This window comes from Haliaeetus leucocephalus, unplaced genomic scaffold, assembly GCF_000737465.1.
Source record: "Haliaeetus leucocephalus isolate CR32 unplaced genomic scaffold, Haliaeetus_leucocephalus-4.0 Scaffold223, whole genome shotgun sequence".
Classification (NCBI taxonomy): Eukaryota; Metazoa; Chordata; class Aves; order Accipitriformes; family Accipitridae; genus Haliaeetus; species Haliaeetus leucocephalus.
In genome coordinates, this window is record NW_010972659.1 from 213043 (window position 1) to 231832 (window position 18790).

At 38.6% G+C, this 18790-nt stretch overlaps 1 protein-coding gene across 4 annotated transcripts in view; it reads right to left on the bottom strand.

Moving 5' to 3' along the window:
- PCNT (pericentrin) overlaps window positions 1-18790 on the bottom strand; it is a 102874-nt gene that overhangs the window by 43849 nt on the left and 40235 nt on the right. For 3 of the 4 annotated variants that reach the window (XR_774296.1, XM_010566971.1, XM_010566972.1), the window contains exons 24-33: window positions 17522-17673; window positions 16462-16676; window positions 15814-16040; window positions 14183-14345; window positions 12944-13087; window positions 9569-9607; window positions 4463-4692; window positions 3862-3981; window positions 3330-3350; window positions 412-639 (exon numbers count right to left, since the gene is read on the bottom strand). Coding sequence is in view for 3 of the 4 variants with exons in the window: in XM_010566971.1 (XP_010565273.1) it covers window positions 412-639; window positions 3330-3350; window positions 3862-3981; window positions 4463-4692; window positions 9569-9607; window positions 12944-13087; window positions 14183-14345; window positions 15814-16040; window positions 16462-16676; window positions 17522-17673 (1539 nt within the window). In the remaining variant the exon portion in view is untranslated. The remainder of the gene's footprint in view (window positions 1-411; window positions 640-3329; window positions 3351-3861; window positions 3982-4462; window positions 4693-9568; window positions 9608-12943; window positions 13088-14182; window positions 14346-15813; window positions 16041-16461; window positions 16677-17521; window positions 17674-18790) is intronic. The other variant, XM_010566973.1, reaches the window with a different exon arrangement.

Consider the following 18790-nt stretch of genomic DNA (forward strand, 5'->3'; position numbering starts at 1 on the left):
AAAGAATTTCGGAGTATGGCAAACAGATCTGGCTCCAAAGACACATAGCAAGAAGAGCTACCAACTAAGATAATATGATTTTAAACATAGTTACTTATTCAAGATCCATGATGTTTAATATTCAGTAACATTACCTTCTCAGGAATTTCCAGAGAAGCAAAAGAGCAACTCTGATCCATGCAAACATGACAACTGTCAAAAAGCAGTCTCTGTAGTAAGTAGGCTTATAGTTCATAAAACCAGAGTTTGTTTAAAGCTGTGGCTGTGACACCTGCCATTAATACAACAGTTAAACTCACCACTAGGTGCCAGGGATAGTCTCAAATACCACTTAACACAGTTGTTGAGATCCCCCATGAAGACACTGTCTGCATAATGCCACTCCCATTTAAGTAAATATTTAAAAATTACTTGTTTTAATTCGGTTTCCACTTTCTTCATTTTTTGCAGTTGTTGTTCCAAGTAGTGTACAGTCTTTGAGGCTTCAGTACTGCTGTGCTTCAGTTCTTGTATCTGTGCCACCAGTTTTTCTATCTCTTTATCACGAGCTGCAATTTCTTGGTGTTTTTGCTCCTTTTCTAATAACAGCTTATTGTAATTATCCATCTTCTCTTTTATTTCTGCTTGCAAAGATTCTACCTATACAGAAATCACATTATACAGATATTCAGGCAATCTAACAAACCTCCAATTGGAAGCAAGAGTAATTTCATGGCAAAGCAGGTGGAGTTTTACTATGGACTAAGCTAGTGCTAAAATCTGAGATGAAAGTAAAACTAGATGTGGACAGAAAGGATGAAAAAGTAACTTTACGAAATCATGTTTTCCAAATGCAGCAGCTCTTAAATAGACATTTGATTACTCTCTCAACATTGGCAGTATTCTCACGAAGTACTGGATGAAGGCATACTCTCAAGGCCCAGTGGTCAGCAAAAGGGGCCTTGTGCTGTGTGAGGTTTTTTGTTCGGGTTTTTTGTTTGTTTAAGATTAAAAAAAACAAGATTACATGAATTATTACTAATAGCATTAGATGTATTTCTGTAACCTCAGAACCCTGTTTCACTTCTTCAGGGAATTCAAGTTTAAAGGAAGATACCAAGAACTGAAAGATAAATATGCAGCGTAACATACTCAATGCCTGCGAATCAGACAGATCCACAGCAGTCAACAAAGGAACAGGTACTCTTTTTTCCAAAAATCGATTAAATGTGAATAGGATAACAATTTTGCATTTGAGCTCACTGAGATCCAATCATGCACAGAGCTGCAGGAAAACAGTGACTTATTCATCCCAGTAATTAACATGAAGGCAAGGCTAGGAGCTTTGGTGGGTAACAGAGGCAGGAGAGAACCAAGTGTGACAGACACACTACAGTGGCAGTGATAAAGTCATTAAGCACATTGAAAGCAAGCTCAGATAGGAAAGCAATGGGAAACCTTCTAAAGGAGAAACAATTTGGTCAACACCAATGAGCAAGGAAGATGAGATTTTATAAAATTAATGCTTTGTTCATCAGTAAGTGTCTGAATTTATGCAAATTCCACTTCAATATTATAAAATAAAAATTCTTTGTATTAATGTAGAACTTTACATCTTCAAAGTATTGTACAGATATTACTAAACCAGAAAAAACACCCTCTAGCAAAATACAGAAGGATAGAATTAATTTAGTCAAATTAATAAGCATGGAGAGCATCACAGACTAGTTAGGATACCAAAAGTGATTAACATTACATTTTCTACTGCTTACAGGCACATATACATTTCCTTAATTATGTATATATCTTATTCCCTTCTCATCAGCAATTAATGAACTGTTAAGCATAATGCAGGCCTTACAGTAAAGCTTTTTGGTATAGAAAAATCTCGTAGAAGTCTAATATTTTCTAACGCTATAAAATTCTGGCATCAGAATCTCAGAAACTATGACACACTACACATGAAAAGCATGTTTTTTAACACCACACTGCTAGAAAGCTAGTGCTGCAATCCTGTAGCTAAGAAAGCACAACCTTCACCACCTTCACACACACATCTCAGATGGTAGCTCCCAGTACCAACCAGCACTCTTTTCACAAAATAATCTGACTCACATATACCTTGAGCCTAGAGAACAACTATGAACTTGTTATAACTCCTACATGCAGAAATTAGAAGTTCACTTGAACTGATTTGTTTCAGAGCGAGTTATGCAATTACCAAGGTTACAACTGCATTGAATAACTGTACAAGAACTGTCTAAACCCTGACATTTTATTTTGGCACAGATTGCATGCATACCTCACCCTACCCACAAATGTCACTTGCTTAGTTACCTTCCTTGTGGGCCTTTCTCCAGTTAAGTTTTAATCCTTTCTGAGAGAGATTGCAAAGTTACAGCAGCTAGTCTTAATTTTTTCAGATATTCCTCTTTAGTAAGTCACAAGCACACTAGCAACAAACTGTCATCCACCTAACTCCTTGGATAGAAAGCAAGCTGTGGTCTTAATAGTTTGTGTATTTTTAATAACCTGATGTACATCCTTTATGAGTCTGTATGCCCAAGACTGCCACAGAGGTATACCTTCTGGGTACAAACAGATCTTCAACAAGTCATAGAATCACAGAATCATAGAACCGTTTAGGTTGGAAAAGTTCTATAAGATCATCTGATCTTTGCCACAGTGTAACACATAGGCTACGTGAGTGATGTACTCAGAAAATCTTAATGCCAGACAATGGCACTCATGCAAATGAGAAGCTGAGACTGATGCAGAATGATATGTAATCATGCTACTTCTTAAGAAGCCTAATGAATTCTTATCAGGTGCCCTCCAGCATGGAAAATTCACTCTATCAAAGATTCAGTTGTTCCTACAAGATTTGCTTCTCTAACAACAAGGTACACAATTTCATAAGCTATACATAATTTTATTTCCTTCTATTCATTTTAGTAGTATACACATTGAAGTTTTGTTAAGAGCAGGGCCACAAACAAAAGCTGAGGGCTAAGGCACAGTATATCATCGTAATTCCATTATCTTTGTTTCATACTCCAAACCTCAAGTTCTCCTTTCATGCCAAAAAGCTCTTTTACAGTAAGTAACTGCCTGTGATATATCTGAGCAATAAGCCAGGAGAATGAAACTTATGTACAGGAAATAAAATTGAAAGCGGTTCCTCACTCCCTGCAAGAATTCTGCCACCCTAAAACATGTATCCTTATCTCCAAGTCAAGCTGAAGGAGCCTTGATATATCAAGAACAGGAAAAAATGCCAAAGCAGATCTAATTAATAGAAAGAAGAAAAAGGAAAGAAAAGTTAGAGATGTTCATGCTGTTTTCCATACCTGTAGAATCAATTCATAGTTCTGTATAATGTTCATTTACGTGAAAAAAACAAAAACAAAAAGCAAAAGTTAATCTTTGAAACCAAGCATCAAACAAATGACATGTGAAAAAAAGGACTGATTTATAAATATAAATAGGACAAGGCATGCAAAGAGCATCTCTTACTACAACTGGTATAGCTAAAAAACCTAAACATGTTTAGAACACAGAAGCAGTCACTCAGCTGTGCTCTGTAGAGCAGAGTGTCTGTATTGTTGTCCTCCTCAGCTAATTTAATCTATGCTCATAGGCTGTGAAACTTTACTGTAATGCACATCCAACATTTCTTTCCATCTCCGTAAGAAATAATGCAAGTACCCTCTCAGTGCCTAAATGTAGTCCAGTCAGTTGGAGAAAAATCCACTTGCTGGATGACAACAGAGCTAAAAAAAAAAAAGTCTCTCAAGAGCCAGTCCCCCAAGACAATACAGATTTTGGTATTTTAATTGTAGTAAACAAACTCTTTTGGCAACTAAGTGTGATTTTACTCACCCTATACTCTCTGGGCTCTCCTGACGTCTGCGATTTTGCTGAAAGTTTTAACTGTTCTTCCAGTTTCTGAATTTCCTGCTGAAAATCATCACGTTCGTGTTCCCTTTCTATAGCTTGTTCCTGTAAACCCAACCAGACATAATGAAAATCTTTTTAAAGAAACTTTTCATTTAATTAAAATATTGAGTACAAGAAAAATGTGGTGATTGTTTTTGTGGTGAAGAAACTATGCTCACTTAAAAATAATTAACCTCTTTTAGTAGTCCTAAAAGCATAGCTAAAATTACAAGGAACGACAAAAAACCCCAACCTTTCTGGCTCCAATGTATATACAAACTACAAATTAGCAATTAATAAAAAGAAAAAAAAAAAATCCTGTAATACTACCGAAAGGTAATTAAAAAACTACCTTAAAAAAAAACAAAACAAAACAAAACTAAACCCAAAGAGTCGAGTCTTTTATAAGACTAGAATACCAAAGCCTTAATTTCAAACAAAATGGAAAGTATCCCATTTTAGGAACCATCTTCCAAGTCTCAATCACTAGGATGAATATTTATCACGTCTAAAGCCATGGAAATATGGTACCAAGCTTACTTACATCCATGAATTGCCGCTGGTTTTTAAGCTGTTTTTCAAGAACTTGAATTTGCTGTTTTAATTCAGCAACCTCCAATAACTGTGTAGCCAGGTCTTGATTACTATGCAGCTGTTCTTCCAGTTCCACCTCCAAAACTTTCATTTGAGAGCGTAAATTGGAATGGTCCTTTTCTGCCTGACACTGAAGCTCTAATTTCTCCTTTGCTAAAAATTCTACTTCCTTCAGTAGACCTGGACAGGAACACAAAAATAACAACAAAGTTGTCAGTGCAGGGTACAAAAATCAAATTGAGTTTAAGATGAGATTAAATTCAGGTACTTTGGACAGCATCAAAACCAAGGAAAAAAAATCTCCTGAGATGGTCTGTAAGCGACACAAAACGAAGTGTGATACTTGGCTGCCCACTGTGTCTCTGAAAGCCATCTCTGTTAAGACTACTGTACAACATAGTAAGGAGGACATGGGCATCTGTTCTCAATCCCAAAGTGAATCCTGGTTGGAGATATTCTGAGCACATAGAAAGCTTTCACCTTCATCACCCCTGGAGACCTCACAGTTCCAGAAAGCCCCATCTCACCTGACCAGGAGTCCTTCAAATTCCCTCCCTAGGTCCTTGCCCTCTCAACCCTGGTTCCACACTCCTCCTGCCCCAGAGACTCTTTCCAAACCACACCAGATCCTCAATCCTCCAAATTCACTCCACTCCAGATGTGCTCCATGCCTAAGTTTAAGACCCACACCCCACTTTCAGCCACCTAGTCTCTCATACCCATCCTTCATTATTCCCATCCTTCATTATTCTATCCTAAAATTCTTGCCACCCCTTCCATCCCAACTTCCCACCTCACTTCAAATCTCTTCCCAATCAAGCCATCCAATACTGAATCCTCAATTCCTCCAAACTGTCGTGCCAAGATCCTCCTTAGAGCTCCAACAACCAGTCTCAGGTCAGCCTCTCAATTACTCCTCTGCCTCATGCCGTGCCAGATACTGCTACTGACATCTACCCTGTTGAGTTAGCACCCAGACCATCTTTTTAGGGGTAACCGGTGCCCAGGCCTACCCTGAAGCTAGCTGCTATGAGAAAGCGAAGTCAATATTCTTCTCTGAACCTGAATGGGGATTAAAACCCAGAAAAAAAAAATCACGCTTACAGAAAATCAGTCCAGTTCTGAGGTTACAAAGGGAAGAAACACCTGGGAAAAAGATGGGACGTATTTGCCCTATATAGACTGCAAAAGGAAAACAACAACTATGAAAACATACATTGCTCAAGATTATTTAAGTTATCAAGAGCTAATTTATACCTACAAACTGCATTTTCAGTCAGTTGGACGCATGGAATACACTGTTTAGGAGACCCAAAGTGAGACTCTACTGTGAAGGCACCTGGAGCAAAACTATTTTAATGCGAATATAGCTAAAAGCTATCTGTGAATATAACGTGAATATAGCTGAACACGAAAACAGAAGTCCAGCTCTTTAGTATTTAAAGCAAGGTCCTACAAAAGCTCATTATTTCACTTTTCAAATGTTCCATTATTCAACTTAAATGTTTTCAGTCATAGAATAAAGGTAAGTCTATGATTCTAACAAGGACCTTAACTGGTCATCCAGCTCAGTTCCCAGAATGGGACAATTCCCTTTTCCAAGCATGATCAACTCAACCCAAATGATTTCTGACCTAACATCTTTTTAAGTTGCTGCTACAAAACTTCAAAAACTGAAGTGATACCACAGCCTCCTTACATCTTTTCTAGTGCTTCACTATCCAAAACAGGCCAAGAACATGAACATTTTTATGTTCATGATTAAGAGGATAAGCATCACAAGCTTAGAATGATGCAATAGCATTTACATTAAACATTGGGGAAAATGTCACTGTGGTGAGGATAATGGAACAGAGTGTGCCAGGACTGTGAAGTCTGTCTCTGGAAATTAAAGAGGCTGGACAAAAAGAAACAAGTAGAGAAGATTCTGTTTTGGGTCAAAAATATGGACTAAATGAGCTCGAGGTCCACAGCAACCCTATGATGCCATGATTTAGTCACCCTAGTCTCTTACTGTAGCAACTGCACTTTCTCTGCATTAAGACAATATTAAAATATTCAATATAAAACTAAGAGGTTAATTGAGCAAAAGAAAACTGAGCAGATATGGAACTGTACCAGATTCTTTAACCATTTGTCAGATTTGCTAAGCACCTATGGTAGCTTTTGAAACCAACTGAAATGGACACAAAATTGCTTATCAGTCACTTGAATTCTTTGAGATGCGTAGCATACATGTACATTGCCAATGTGAGAGCATGACACGCACCAGCTGAAGGGAAAAAAAAAAATCCACAACCTTTTGCTTTGCAGTCACTCTAGACAACATGTTAAGAGCCCTACCCTCCCTTACACAGGGGTATGCTGGCACTGGGCTTCTCCTGCCATTTTAAGTTTGCTATTGGCTGATAAATACAACTCACAGGATTAAAAAAGGACTTTGAGGAACTGCTGGAGATACACAGACCACATATTTCAAAAAGGTCTAGTCCTGGTACGTACTTTCTGACTTTGAGTGATAATCCACAACTACATTCCAACTACATTTTACTCCAAGCACTAATTTTGCAAACTCACAACTACCAAGAGCAGTATCTCAGATGCCCACATAACACAACTGTGCAGTCGCCTGTGCCACGCTCCCTGCTTTTTCTAGCACAGTGCTAAATAATCACATGAACTAAGTAAGCTTCAAGCTTCCTAATCAAACATTCATCGAGTTGTGGATGTAACTCAGGCTCCGGCAGAATGCATGCAGGTAAACAAAGAGTCTCCCCCAAAGCAATTTCTCTCACAACTCACTTGGAGCTGTAATAGCCTCATGCTATCAAGGAGATGCAACACAGCAAGTTGAACCACACCAAGGCTGAAACACACAGTCCAGAAAAAAGCGACGACAGTCTGAATTCCATTTGGAGACTGAATCCCAGCCATAGCTGCACAACAGGGAATATCTTTTACCAAGTGCTGTGTTTTGCCAGGCAGGAGACGTGAATAAAATACCACTCTACTGTATTTTGCTTATACATGGTGCACAGAGGAGGGCAAGGTATAGAGTACAGATATATGTGCACCCACAGGAAGGGCACATATGCAGACTGACCCCTTGAGAAAAGAACTAATGCTTTTGTGAAAACAAGCACAGGAATTTTTCCTTCTATATCCTAAGAAACATAATCGTTAATGAGTTGAGGGCTTCTTTTTAGGTTCAAAAGAAATACTATTGCTTTCTGAGGAACAAAATACTGATTAGATAAAACAGAAATAAACAGTCACGGTCACCTCCTCAGACAGAAATGCAAGTTAATGGAAAAAAATCATTAGGCTAACAGATTTTACATGGAATTAAAAATGTTTCAAAGAAAGCAGGTATCAAATTTTGGCAATCTCAGTAAGTGTAAGCTGTTTGAGCCATTTTTAATTTTTTTTTTTTTTTTTTTTTTAAGCACATGTTCTCCAGGTCTATAAATACAATTTCAAGCAACATGAATAGATCATCAGATCACAATTTGTTTCTTTGTAGGGACAAACCTGCTATTTTATTAATGCTAATTCAAATCATGCAATTCCACTTTGGTAATGCCCCAGCACACTCCTCCCCTCTCCCAAGATCATCATTAGCAAACACCAAGCTCCATTCTAAGTGCATTGTATTAGCGAGGCCATTCTACTCACATTAGTACCCCACATCAAAAAAGGGAGAAGGAATTCCTTTTCAAGGAATAAGCCACGTCAGTGAACTCCAAACAATGTGATTTTTGTTTAGTGTATGTTCCACATATTACAAACAATGCCAAACCAGAGGAAGAGTACTACAGATGGCTGGGGTGGGAGAAAGGGGGCAAATTTTAGGGCTCAGCACTTGCAGCAAATGCAACTCTTCATGTTCTAATGAGCTACTGGTAAGAGCTGGACTGCAGCTACCAGGAGAATGTCAATCCCCAATTCCACTCTAACCAGCTAAGTTATACATTTGCTGCGAGCAGCAGCAAATTTAAGGACAGCGAGGTGGTCACCAAAAATATGTTAAATAAAGAGAGTGCTTGAGGGACATCTGAATGGACAGAAGGAATAAAGATACAGTAATGGGCAAGACCACCCAGTGCAGCTTTTTAACTCTAATGGGAATTTACCTAGATAATTCATTTTTATTCACCTGAGGGACTTGGTTTGCCTTTGGGGGAAAAGAAAAAGTCCAGAAACAAGAGACAGCGAATATGCAAGAGAACACATCTACGAATATATATATATATGCATATAAATAAAATCTATTTAAGAACGTGGTAAGAGAATTATATTTTGAGTACACCACAAGACATAATCATGGCAGCTATGAATTTATCAGATCTAAATGTTTGCTACTCAGGAGTTAAGTATACACAGTTTCGTTTGGGGGGGGCCTTTTTCAATTTGGCACCTACAAATTTTACTTCAGCATTAGACTTCCAAAGTCAGTGGAAAACTCTACAGATCCTTCTTGCTTGTTTTTGGTTTCATCTTTGCTCCCATTACTAGCCTTCCTTACCATTCTGCTCTCCCCTTCTTTTTTCTGATCTACCTATCCATTCAATTACATTTCTCCAGTCTCCCTTAGACTTCATTCAGTTCTTGCTGTATGTTTTTTTAGCTCACCATTTTACATCACCTCAAATATTTTTTGTTTTTCCCCCCTTTAAGTTAATTTAATCATTCTGATAGCCTACTGTGTATCATTAGAAGCTCATAGCAAGCTTACAACCCACTCCATCCCCTCAAAAGAAAAATAAAGCTGGCAAACATGAAGATAATGTCACAATGCACTTTAAGCCTAACAGCAGCAAAACATTTTTTCCTTTAAATATTGATCAGTGAACTGAATATTCTTAGTTTTAGTTGTTTTCTGATGCATCACAGAAGTCATAACTATTTTTTGCCAAGATATTCATAATCCCAGTAATTTGTTGGGCCTATTCATGAAGTACTATTCCTCTTAGTTAAAATAAAGTCAAACCTATCAATTCATTCACTCAGTGTCACAGCAACACAAACCAGAAAAAACCCACACATCATTACAAACCTGAACCTTCTTTTTGTGCTACATTAGCAATAGGTGTTCCTAGAAATCAAAACACGCAGACATGTACAAGACAAGAATAGGACATTGTGATCCATTCCATCTTCTAAATCACCAAAAATTCATATGTAATACAGAGATGGTGCCTACCTTTTATTCGGCAGAAATGCATTTCATCTTTATTATGACACAAAGCTCCTGATGACGTACGTTGATCCATGTCTATAATTGGACTAGAGCTACTATAGAAATGGTTTTACATTATAACCATGCAAGTTTGTTGCAACATTTTTGGCTAGTCACTTACACATTTTCTAAGACAATCAATATTCTCTTTTTGCAATTTTCCCCATACAGAGATGGAATAATTAATGCCTCAGGCCCCCCTTTTAGTTCCTGCCAGTGGATTCAAAGCAGGATTCAGTCCAGCAGGACCCACTGGCACAGACTTACAGACTCTGTCATACATTTCCATGACATACAGATGTACTTGTGTTCAACAATATCATGGAATGATTTTGTGTTTCCTGTGGGACATATTACTCAATGCCATAATCACTGTTGTAAAGCAAGCACAACATGCATATAGTTCCAGTTACAGCCCCTGAATCTGTTTATGTTCTGCTGTCTTTCCCCTGAGGAAGAGAGGTCTTCTCCCACCACCTCCTCTGCCTACCGGGGCAAACAGACATAAGCTCTGTAAGCCAGGGCAATCTGCACAAGACCACTATTCAATTTTCTCTTAAGGTAATAGTAAGATATTATTAAGATGCCATATGAGAGGTCAGAGAAGGACACAACTTTTAACACTAACATAAGTACTGTACTTTTTAATAAGGCCGGTAGCATTAGGACAAGGCTTAATGGTTTTAAACTAAAGAGAGTAGATTCAGGCTAGATATAAGGAAGAAATGTTTCACGATGAGCATAGTGAAACACCGCAGCAGGTTGCCCAGAGAGGTGGTAGATGCCCCATCTCTGGAAACATTCAAGGTCAGGTTGGATGGGGCTCTGAGCAACCTGATCTACTTGCTGGTGAAAGGGCTGGAAGGAATGTCCTACGAGGAGCAGCTAAGGACTCTGGGTTTGTCTATTTTGGAGAAAAGGAGGCTAGGGGCGACATCATTGCTCTCTACATCTTCCTGAGGAGAGGATGTGGAGAGGGAGATGCTGGTTTATTCTGCCTGGTATCTGGTGAGAGGACGCATGGGAATGGTTCAAAGCTGTGCCAGGGGAGGTTTAGACTAGACAGTAGGAAGTATTTCTTTACCAAGAAGGTGGTCAGACCCTGGAACCCTTTACCTAGAGAGGTGGTTGATGCCCCAAGACTGTCAGTGTATTAAGGGCATTGTCCAAATGCCTCTTAAAACATGCTTTCGCTTCAGGGCTGACCAAAAGTTGTCAGGCTAGTTGTTGGACTAGGTCCCTTGTTGTAGGTCCCTTCCAACTGAAAATATTCTATTCTAGTTGAAGATGTCCTGCTCATTGCAGGAGGGTTGGACTAGATGACCTTTAAAGCTTCCTTCCAACCCAAACCATTCTATAACTTCATGTACAACATGAGATTTTGATTGCACTATATATGAAAGGTTGAGTGCAGAGTCAAAAGGAAGAACATGGAAGGGTGGTGAGCAAGAGCAGGATAATGGTAGAGTCAAGAGTCAGAAGAGAGGTGAAGAGCAGCAAGGTGAAGAGAAGAGGAGAAGGTGAGGTGGGGGAGAAGCGAGAAGCAAACAAAAGTTGCAGAGGAATGATACAGTAGGGCTGAAAGTCAGTCAGAAGTCTATAACAGAGGCTCCTGAGAAGTGGACAGCTAATTGCAATGTATAGACTGTGTCCAGTCAAACACACCCCTCCTATAGAATTTGGGTCCATACCCTGAAACCTAGAGTCTTACATTCCTCTACTACTGACAATGGAGAAATTCACTAGAAAACAGTTTCTTGCTGTCTTTATTTCTGACCTAAGTATGCACTATGTACAACTATCTGTTATGCAGTCTGCTCAGGCAGTAAAGATCTATGCAACATAGCTGAAGGTAGCATTGTGGTGACATAGCTGAGGGTAGCATAATGTTGGCATTAGCAGAAGTAGAAAGGCAGTGATCCCAAATGATAAAATTTCTACTGGAAGATGATACAGAGAAATTCACTTATAGGAGTGCTAGAATGACATTAAGGCTGCAAATTCAAGAAGTCTAAACTACATAATTCTATTTAAATGATTCACAGATTCATCATTAAGAACCAGTATAACCTAGTCTTGAGATCCTGCATAGTGCAAGTCACATAACATCTCTGAATTTTCTTCTGTGAACCAAAAAAATATCTTACATGTAAGCCAGCTATATTACATGTAGATTCTTCAGGGTCTTTATTAAATCACTGCTGTCACTGCCAAAATGTGCGTTCCTTCATTTGCAGTGTGAGTTATCACAGCATCAACTTCCACTCATTGAGTGTTACCAGACTCCATCCAGTATGTTAGAGAGTTCCCCCCATCCTACTCCACTTCCCTACACAAGCTCCCTTCAGTTAGCTTACATCATATCACACACTCTGTGAGGCTGAGGAAGTGATGGAGTGGGGGAGGGAGTTATGTAGATTGCTTATTTGCACCTACTTATCTGAGTTTGATTTGGTATTTCAGTCGCTGTCTGTGGCTTGCAGTGAGTCACCCTTTATACAAAAATTTAAGATACTTGCCTCACTTTATCCACTCCAACAACACTACCTCATCCAGCTTTTTCAACCCATATACTTTCCTTTAAAAACCTAAATAGGCTTTGAGCTTGACCATTAAAACCTTTCCACAGTCACCTTTATTGGTCATGTGTGTGTGTCTTGATAGGACAAGGCTGGGGAGCAGGGGAAAAGCTTATGTATGAAACTAAGTACACATCACCACCACAATTTTTTCATAATTCAAATAACCTTCCAGGAGTATTTTATTTCTTCCGTCATTATTAAGCTACCTCCTTAGTCCTGGAGGCTGTCAAAAGCCTTGAAGCTCAAACTCTTCTCTTTGACTGCAGTGTCAAATAACCAGCATTTCAGTTACTAACTAGGTGCCTATTATCTGTTGCAACTAACTACCTGTACTTAATACATGCCTCTTTTTCAGACACTTTCCATTTCTAACTAAACATAAGACTGCAGTAGTACTCTTCACTAACAGTATTACTGTCTTAGAAGCAAAGAACCAGCTGCTTTATTTTATTTTCTGCTTTTACAGGAAGACCCTGGTAACCTCTGTACCAGACTGAGCTGCTCACTAGGTCATCAAACCAAAGACTGATACAGTATAGAAACACACTGCAGTGTGCCCTGACAGGACACAATTTTGTTTTCCACTAACAGTGTCATACCCACTCCTCACCAAGAATTGCTTGCTCCTGGGTTAGCTCCTGGAAGCGTTCACGCATATTCTCCAGCTCCACAACAAGGCGACGTTCAGATTCCTCTTTCAGATTCAAGGCCTCTTCCAATGCAGCTTTTTCTGCAACATAGCCTTCGATAATGCCTAAAATCCCAAGTTAGAATGCGAATAAAACAATAGACAAACTCATCTATTGGAAAAAAGCATCCTGAAAACATGAGTAAACAACTTTTTGCAAACAATGGAAGGTGATATAGAAAGAAAGAAGTGCTAGATGACTTAAATTTATACTGTAGCTAGGCTTTGTGAAGTATCTTAAGGAATAAAATGTACTAGTTAATGTATTCTAACAGGTTTTATGAGGCTGCCATGTCACAAAGTGTCCCCAAGCACGTAGAATGTACATGGGGATCACTAAGCCTTGATGGCCTGGGATCACCTCACAACATAGGACAGCCTGACACAACTTCTGCTGGGGGATGAGGTTCGAAGAAACAGAATCTCCAGAAAGTAAGATCAAATTCAGAGCCCAAGAAATCCAGGAATGATTCACAGAAAGGAAAGAAACAGAATTTTGGAAAGACTAAATAAGCCTAAAGGGGTATGACTGAGAAGAGGAATGGAAAGCAGATGCCATGATTAGGGAGAGAAGCTCAGCTTGAAGGACATGGAAACCCTCAAAGATTCTCCTACATAAAGGCAAAGACCTCAAGTCGTAATCTTCACAAGGGGGAATCAAACTGACGATATGCAGTCTGTGATAGCATTGAGATCAACAGCCTCAGCCTTTTTGTCTCTTCTTACAGAATCTCTTTATGCCTGCACTACCACCATCAAACATTGCTCTGGTTCATGCTGAAGCCTTCCAAGGTCAGACAGGTGGACTGATTTACACTGGGAGTATATCTTCTTTCCAATAGTCCAAGCTCCCATGTTTAGACATGCAGGAATGCAAACTGCTGTTTTAAAAATTACGGTATTTTTCACATGCAGTCAATGGTATAAGCATAGGACTAAGCACTATCATGCTTGCCCCAGGGAAACACATGAAGAGAATTAAGTAGTAGATTTGCAAGAGAAGACTCATGCTTCAAGTAATTCAGCAATCTGAAATGCAGAAAATGGATTACAAACAGGCAAATCAACAACAAAAGACACAAAAAGCATATCATAAATATTTGGAGGAATGAGCTATGAGTAAATGACACCAAAATCTCTATATTTGTTTCATTTTCTTACCCTCTGCTTTATGAAGTTCTAGTGCCAGCTGATTCTTGGCCTCACTTTCCTCACTGAGGCATTCCATTAGTTCCTGGTGCTGACTAACCACCTGGGCAGTTTCCTGATTTCGACGGCTGAATTCTTCTTCAAATTGCGCATGGTTTTCATGCATTTTCTCCAGCTAAAAGTAAACAATTTCCCCTAGCATCAGATCTTAGAAGCACATGTGATATAATAATAATACTACAGACATTTAAACAAAAGCCTTCTTAATATTTTATAGCATTTATGCATTAAGGCCCAGGATTTGAAGTTTCATTTTAGTACTAGGTTGACTTTGCCCAAAACCCCTGGACACTTTAGTGACTCCCTGTACTCACGTACCTGTATTTTTGCCACAAATCTTCTTTAGGCACGTAAGTTTCTTTACTGTGCATAAAGAGAGATACCTCCCTGTTGGTTAAACTGCTCAGCTTGACACTTCCTGAGCCACTTGAAATTCAAAGCATCCTTACACTTAAATTCTTCAAGAGATTCAGGCATGTCTAATAGACAGTGAAGTCAATACATGATCAGATTTCCAAGGTATGGCACCAGTTCTCTGACACTATGTATCTTGCATTCCTACGTGCAATGTCTCAAGTTCAAAGGAAAGGAATAGAGCAGCCCCATTCCCATTTAGTTTACCTTATCCTGGTGGATAGAACATTTCACAGACCTAAGCAAAGTATGCTTGAATGCAGCTGATGAAGGTGACCTAGAATCTAGAACTGCCATGGCTTGGGCAAGTGCTTTAGCCACAAATTAGCCACAAGCTAGTGGAATGAGCATCAGTACCCAAAAATACAAATTTAAGCACCTCATTCTAGGAGGGGTTTTTTTAAGATGATGAATATACATTTCACACAGACACTTATCTCTGGGTTGCACAAAACACCTGATGAGAAGAAGAATTTCAGAAATATACCTTCCCTTCACATTTCTCTTAAATTAGGGGCTTCCTTACTCAACAAACTAATTACTGTAGCACTAAATTCAATCCTCTAAATGTATACAGTACTCAGGCATCTACCTCATATTTACAGCTTCTCTTCCCAAACCTGGATGTCTAGACACTGCAAAACTCAGTATGGACATACTCAAATTCTTTTATAATATTGAGTCCAGCTCCTTTTATCACAATTAAACAGTATGTAATTACAAGGATGTTTCCTTGCTGCTATCTACATATTCCCAAAACATTTTAACATGGGACTGAGTTTTCCTGAACCTGCTTATCAATGTTGAAGAACCATTGATGTGAAGTGCCATGAAACTCCCTCAATAACACTTAACTTTTGGTCTCCTGAAGTTACCAAATGTATCTAAAATCCTAGTTTAAATCTACTTAAGGCAAGCTGTCCTACAGGATCTGCTAGGAAAAAGAAAAAAAGTTGTTCAAGTCTCATTTATAAGAAATGATCAAATAAGGGCAAAACCTTCACTGTAAGCAGCAGGGGATGAACATGCCTCCCTATACTGGTAACTTGTCATGTATTCAGACAAAATCTGATTCTTTTTAATAGCCAATCCTACAGGGTACTAAACACACAAGCCTTAAAACAGATTTCACATTTTCAGTATAATTATATATCTACACAAAGTTTTACTTGTTTAGTTGATTCTGTAACCAGTTCCAGAAGTCTCTCCACTGCAGTGTGCAAACGATGACAAATTTTCAGTATCATTTCTTCATTTTCACATGCCAATTCTGGCTTTGCAAAAGCACTTTCACATAAGTATTGGCTCAACTCAGACCCCTCGTCAGTCACTGGAGACAGCTGGTTGTGTTCTGCGAGAGTTTCATCAAGCAGCTCATCCACTGAAAACAAGCAAGCTATTTAAAAACACGGAAAAAATGACGCAGAACTGGCCACTCAGATAACAACTGACATCAGACACTGACATTGGTTCATCCTGAAGATGTATTACAAGGTGCAAACTTGTACACATCAATAACTCAGTGCTGAAAAATCAAGACAGTCTTTCACAATGTTTCAAAATACCATGCTACACATCAGGGCCTGAAACTTTGCATTCACCAAGTTCATCTTTCTTGCCCTATAACCCATTCAGCCTTTTCCAGCAACATTCTAGTAGCTGCACTATCTTAAGTGTGTAGCAACTTCGAAAGAGATGCAGAAAACACTGCAAGAAGAGATAGCCCCTCTCTGAACCTCATCCATATGAAAGGAAATGAAAAGGCCTTTTTCAAGAATGTGAATTGACTACATCCAGTTATGCAGGTTTATACTCACCTTTTTCTAGGTGATGCTTTTCTTTGGCTTTGAAACACTGCATGAATCCCATTTCGTCCACAATACTGTGACTTTCTCTAGAATCTCCAGAAGCCAGACTGTCATCAAGGCAAAGACCAATCTTGCTACAGATAAGGTCCTCAACAGCTATTGTGGCCTTCACCAACTCCATAAGCAATTTCAAAACATGCTGATAAGATTCCTGCAGTTTTTTCCTAGAACAGCGTATCAAACACTTCAAAAATTGCAAGCACTTGATTTAAAGGACACTTTGAACCTACTGAAAAACTGACAGTCTACAATGGATTGATATCTTGCCATAGTTTGACAGTTATCAATGAAGATGATTCAGATGACTCACAAAAAAACAAGGCCATTTGATCACAGAGCAGGCTCAGCAAAAACCCTTTGTCTTCTCCACAGGTAGATGGAGAGCTCATACTGCAGTCACAAGCACCTCAGGCTTCCACATCTGTGGAAGCACCGGTAGGGAGAACATATCTACTACTATAATATCTGTGACATCAAAATAACTAGGGGTGTTCTGGCAGAGTAGACAACAAAAGTTTTACTTAGGAAAACATTTTAGTTTTGAGAAAAACAGTAAGCCAGTTTCTTAAAGGTGAGAGAGGGAATTCTTCTAGAAGCTTATTCAGCATGACAGCTTCTCTCTAACCCACACAGTCCAATGACATATCAAACCAATCTACATTGCACTGAAAAGTTTCTGCAACCAAGATGTTTTCTCCATTTCCTAGCTTCTTCCAAGATTATAGAGAGTGGAAACCCCAAAACACCAAAGACTCCATCAGGCCACAAGAAAAAAAGGAAGAAAAAAAAATCTTGCTCTCCATATCAAGATAGGTTGGTAATTGAAAACAAACAAACAACAAACAAACCTCAAAAAACCTTGCAAATAAAAGCAATATATCATCAACCTACGCTATTAATTTGAGCTGGCTTAATTTTGCCTAGTTATTGATTTCTTTATGAAAAGTGAGACAACAAGCAAACAAAAAAAAACAGCCAATAAGCATTAAGTAACCCAAGATGCACAAACCTTTCATCCTTGGACTGCTCAATATCAGATCTCAACATGGCTACCAAATTCCCTCCTTCTTGGTTTTCTCTGTCCCGCCGCTGAAGGAGTGTCTCCAGTTCAGAGTTGGTCTCCTCTGTTTCACGGTTTAAAGACTCCACTTTCTTTTCCAGCTGTGGAAAATACAGTAAAAATGCAACAAAGTCGATCTTGTTGCCTAAACAAGACAAACTTCACCCAATCATTGTCTGCTGTTATGCAAATTTGCTTTTACAAGTACTAGAAATGAAGGACAGCAGAAAGGCTAAAAATGAATGGCTATTTTTTTTAGTTCTCCTTTTCTGATGTTGATTTTGCTTCAGGGAGTTGCCTCACTTGCATTCAGACTCAGTACATACAAGCAATGCAAAAAGCTTGTAAAAACTTTGCATCATACTTTAGTTTGCTTTCATTGTTATGCCTCAAAGACACAAAGCATAAATTTTGACACTGTAGCACACCAACCTGAACAGCAACCTGATCCAGTATCAGTGCCAGCTAACTTTGTTCTTTGCTTTATAAGCTCTGCCTGAAAACAAGTTTCTAGAAAAATGTTGTCTCTCATATTTATATGTTCAGATGACACCTCCATCCCATTAAAACACAAACATATACATATATATAAAAATACATATATGTATGTATATACCTACCCCTGACCCCTGGATTTTGCTGCCAAACAAATCACTACTATTTTGTTAGAAACTTTGTCTCATAAGTAAGCCAACAAATCAGTCTATTTCAGAGGAAACTGCAAGGAAAGAAAAGCATTCTACTCCCATGCTAACCTTCTCACCCCTCATCAAATCCTGTATGAAGAACAGGAACCAATAATGCATTTCTTCCAGTGGGGGAAATTCTTAGTATTACTCCCAGTTTTCCCACTAAACATAAAGGCCTAACAGAACAGTCTAATAAGCCAAATTTACATTTTGGTCAGAACTTCCTGAATTGTGAGAGAAGACATGAATGTTTTATTTCATTTTATCTTCTATTTTGAAAACTCAAGCTGTTCCTCTCTCTCTAAAGCTTTCTGGGTAACCTAGATTCAATTTAGATATTTGCTTTAGAGAAAGCATAGAATTTTGTTTTGTTTGGCAAACAAATATTATCTTTGTCACTTCCAGATTCAAACTTACCATTTGCCTGTCTTACTTCCTCCAAGCTATAGGTCAGTTGGTCTAACAAAAGCTACTAGAGCACTATTTTCTTGACAAAAAAATGTGATAGATACAGATTGCATCAATACAC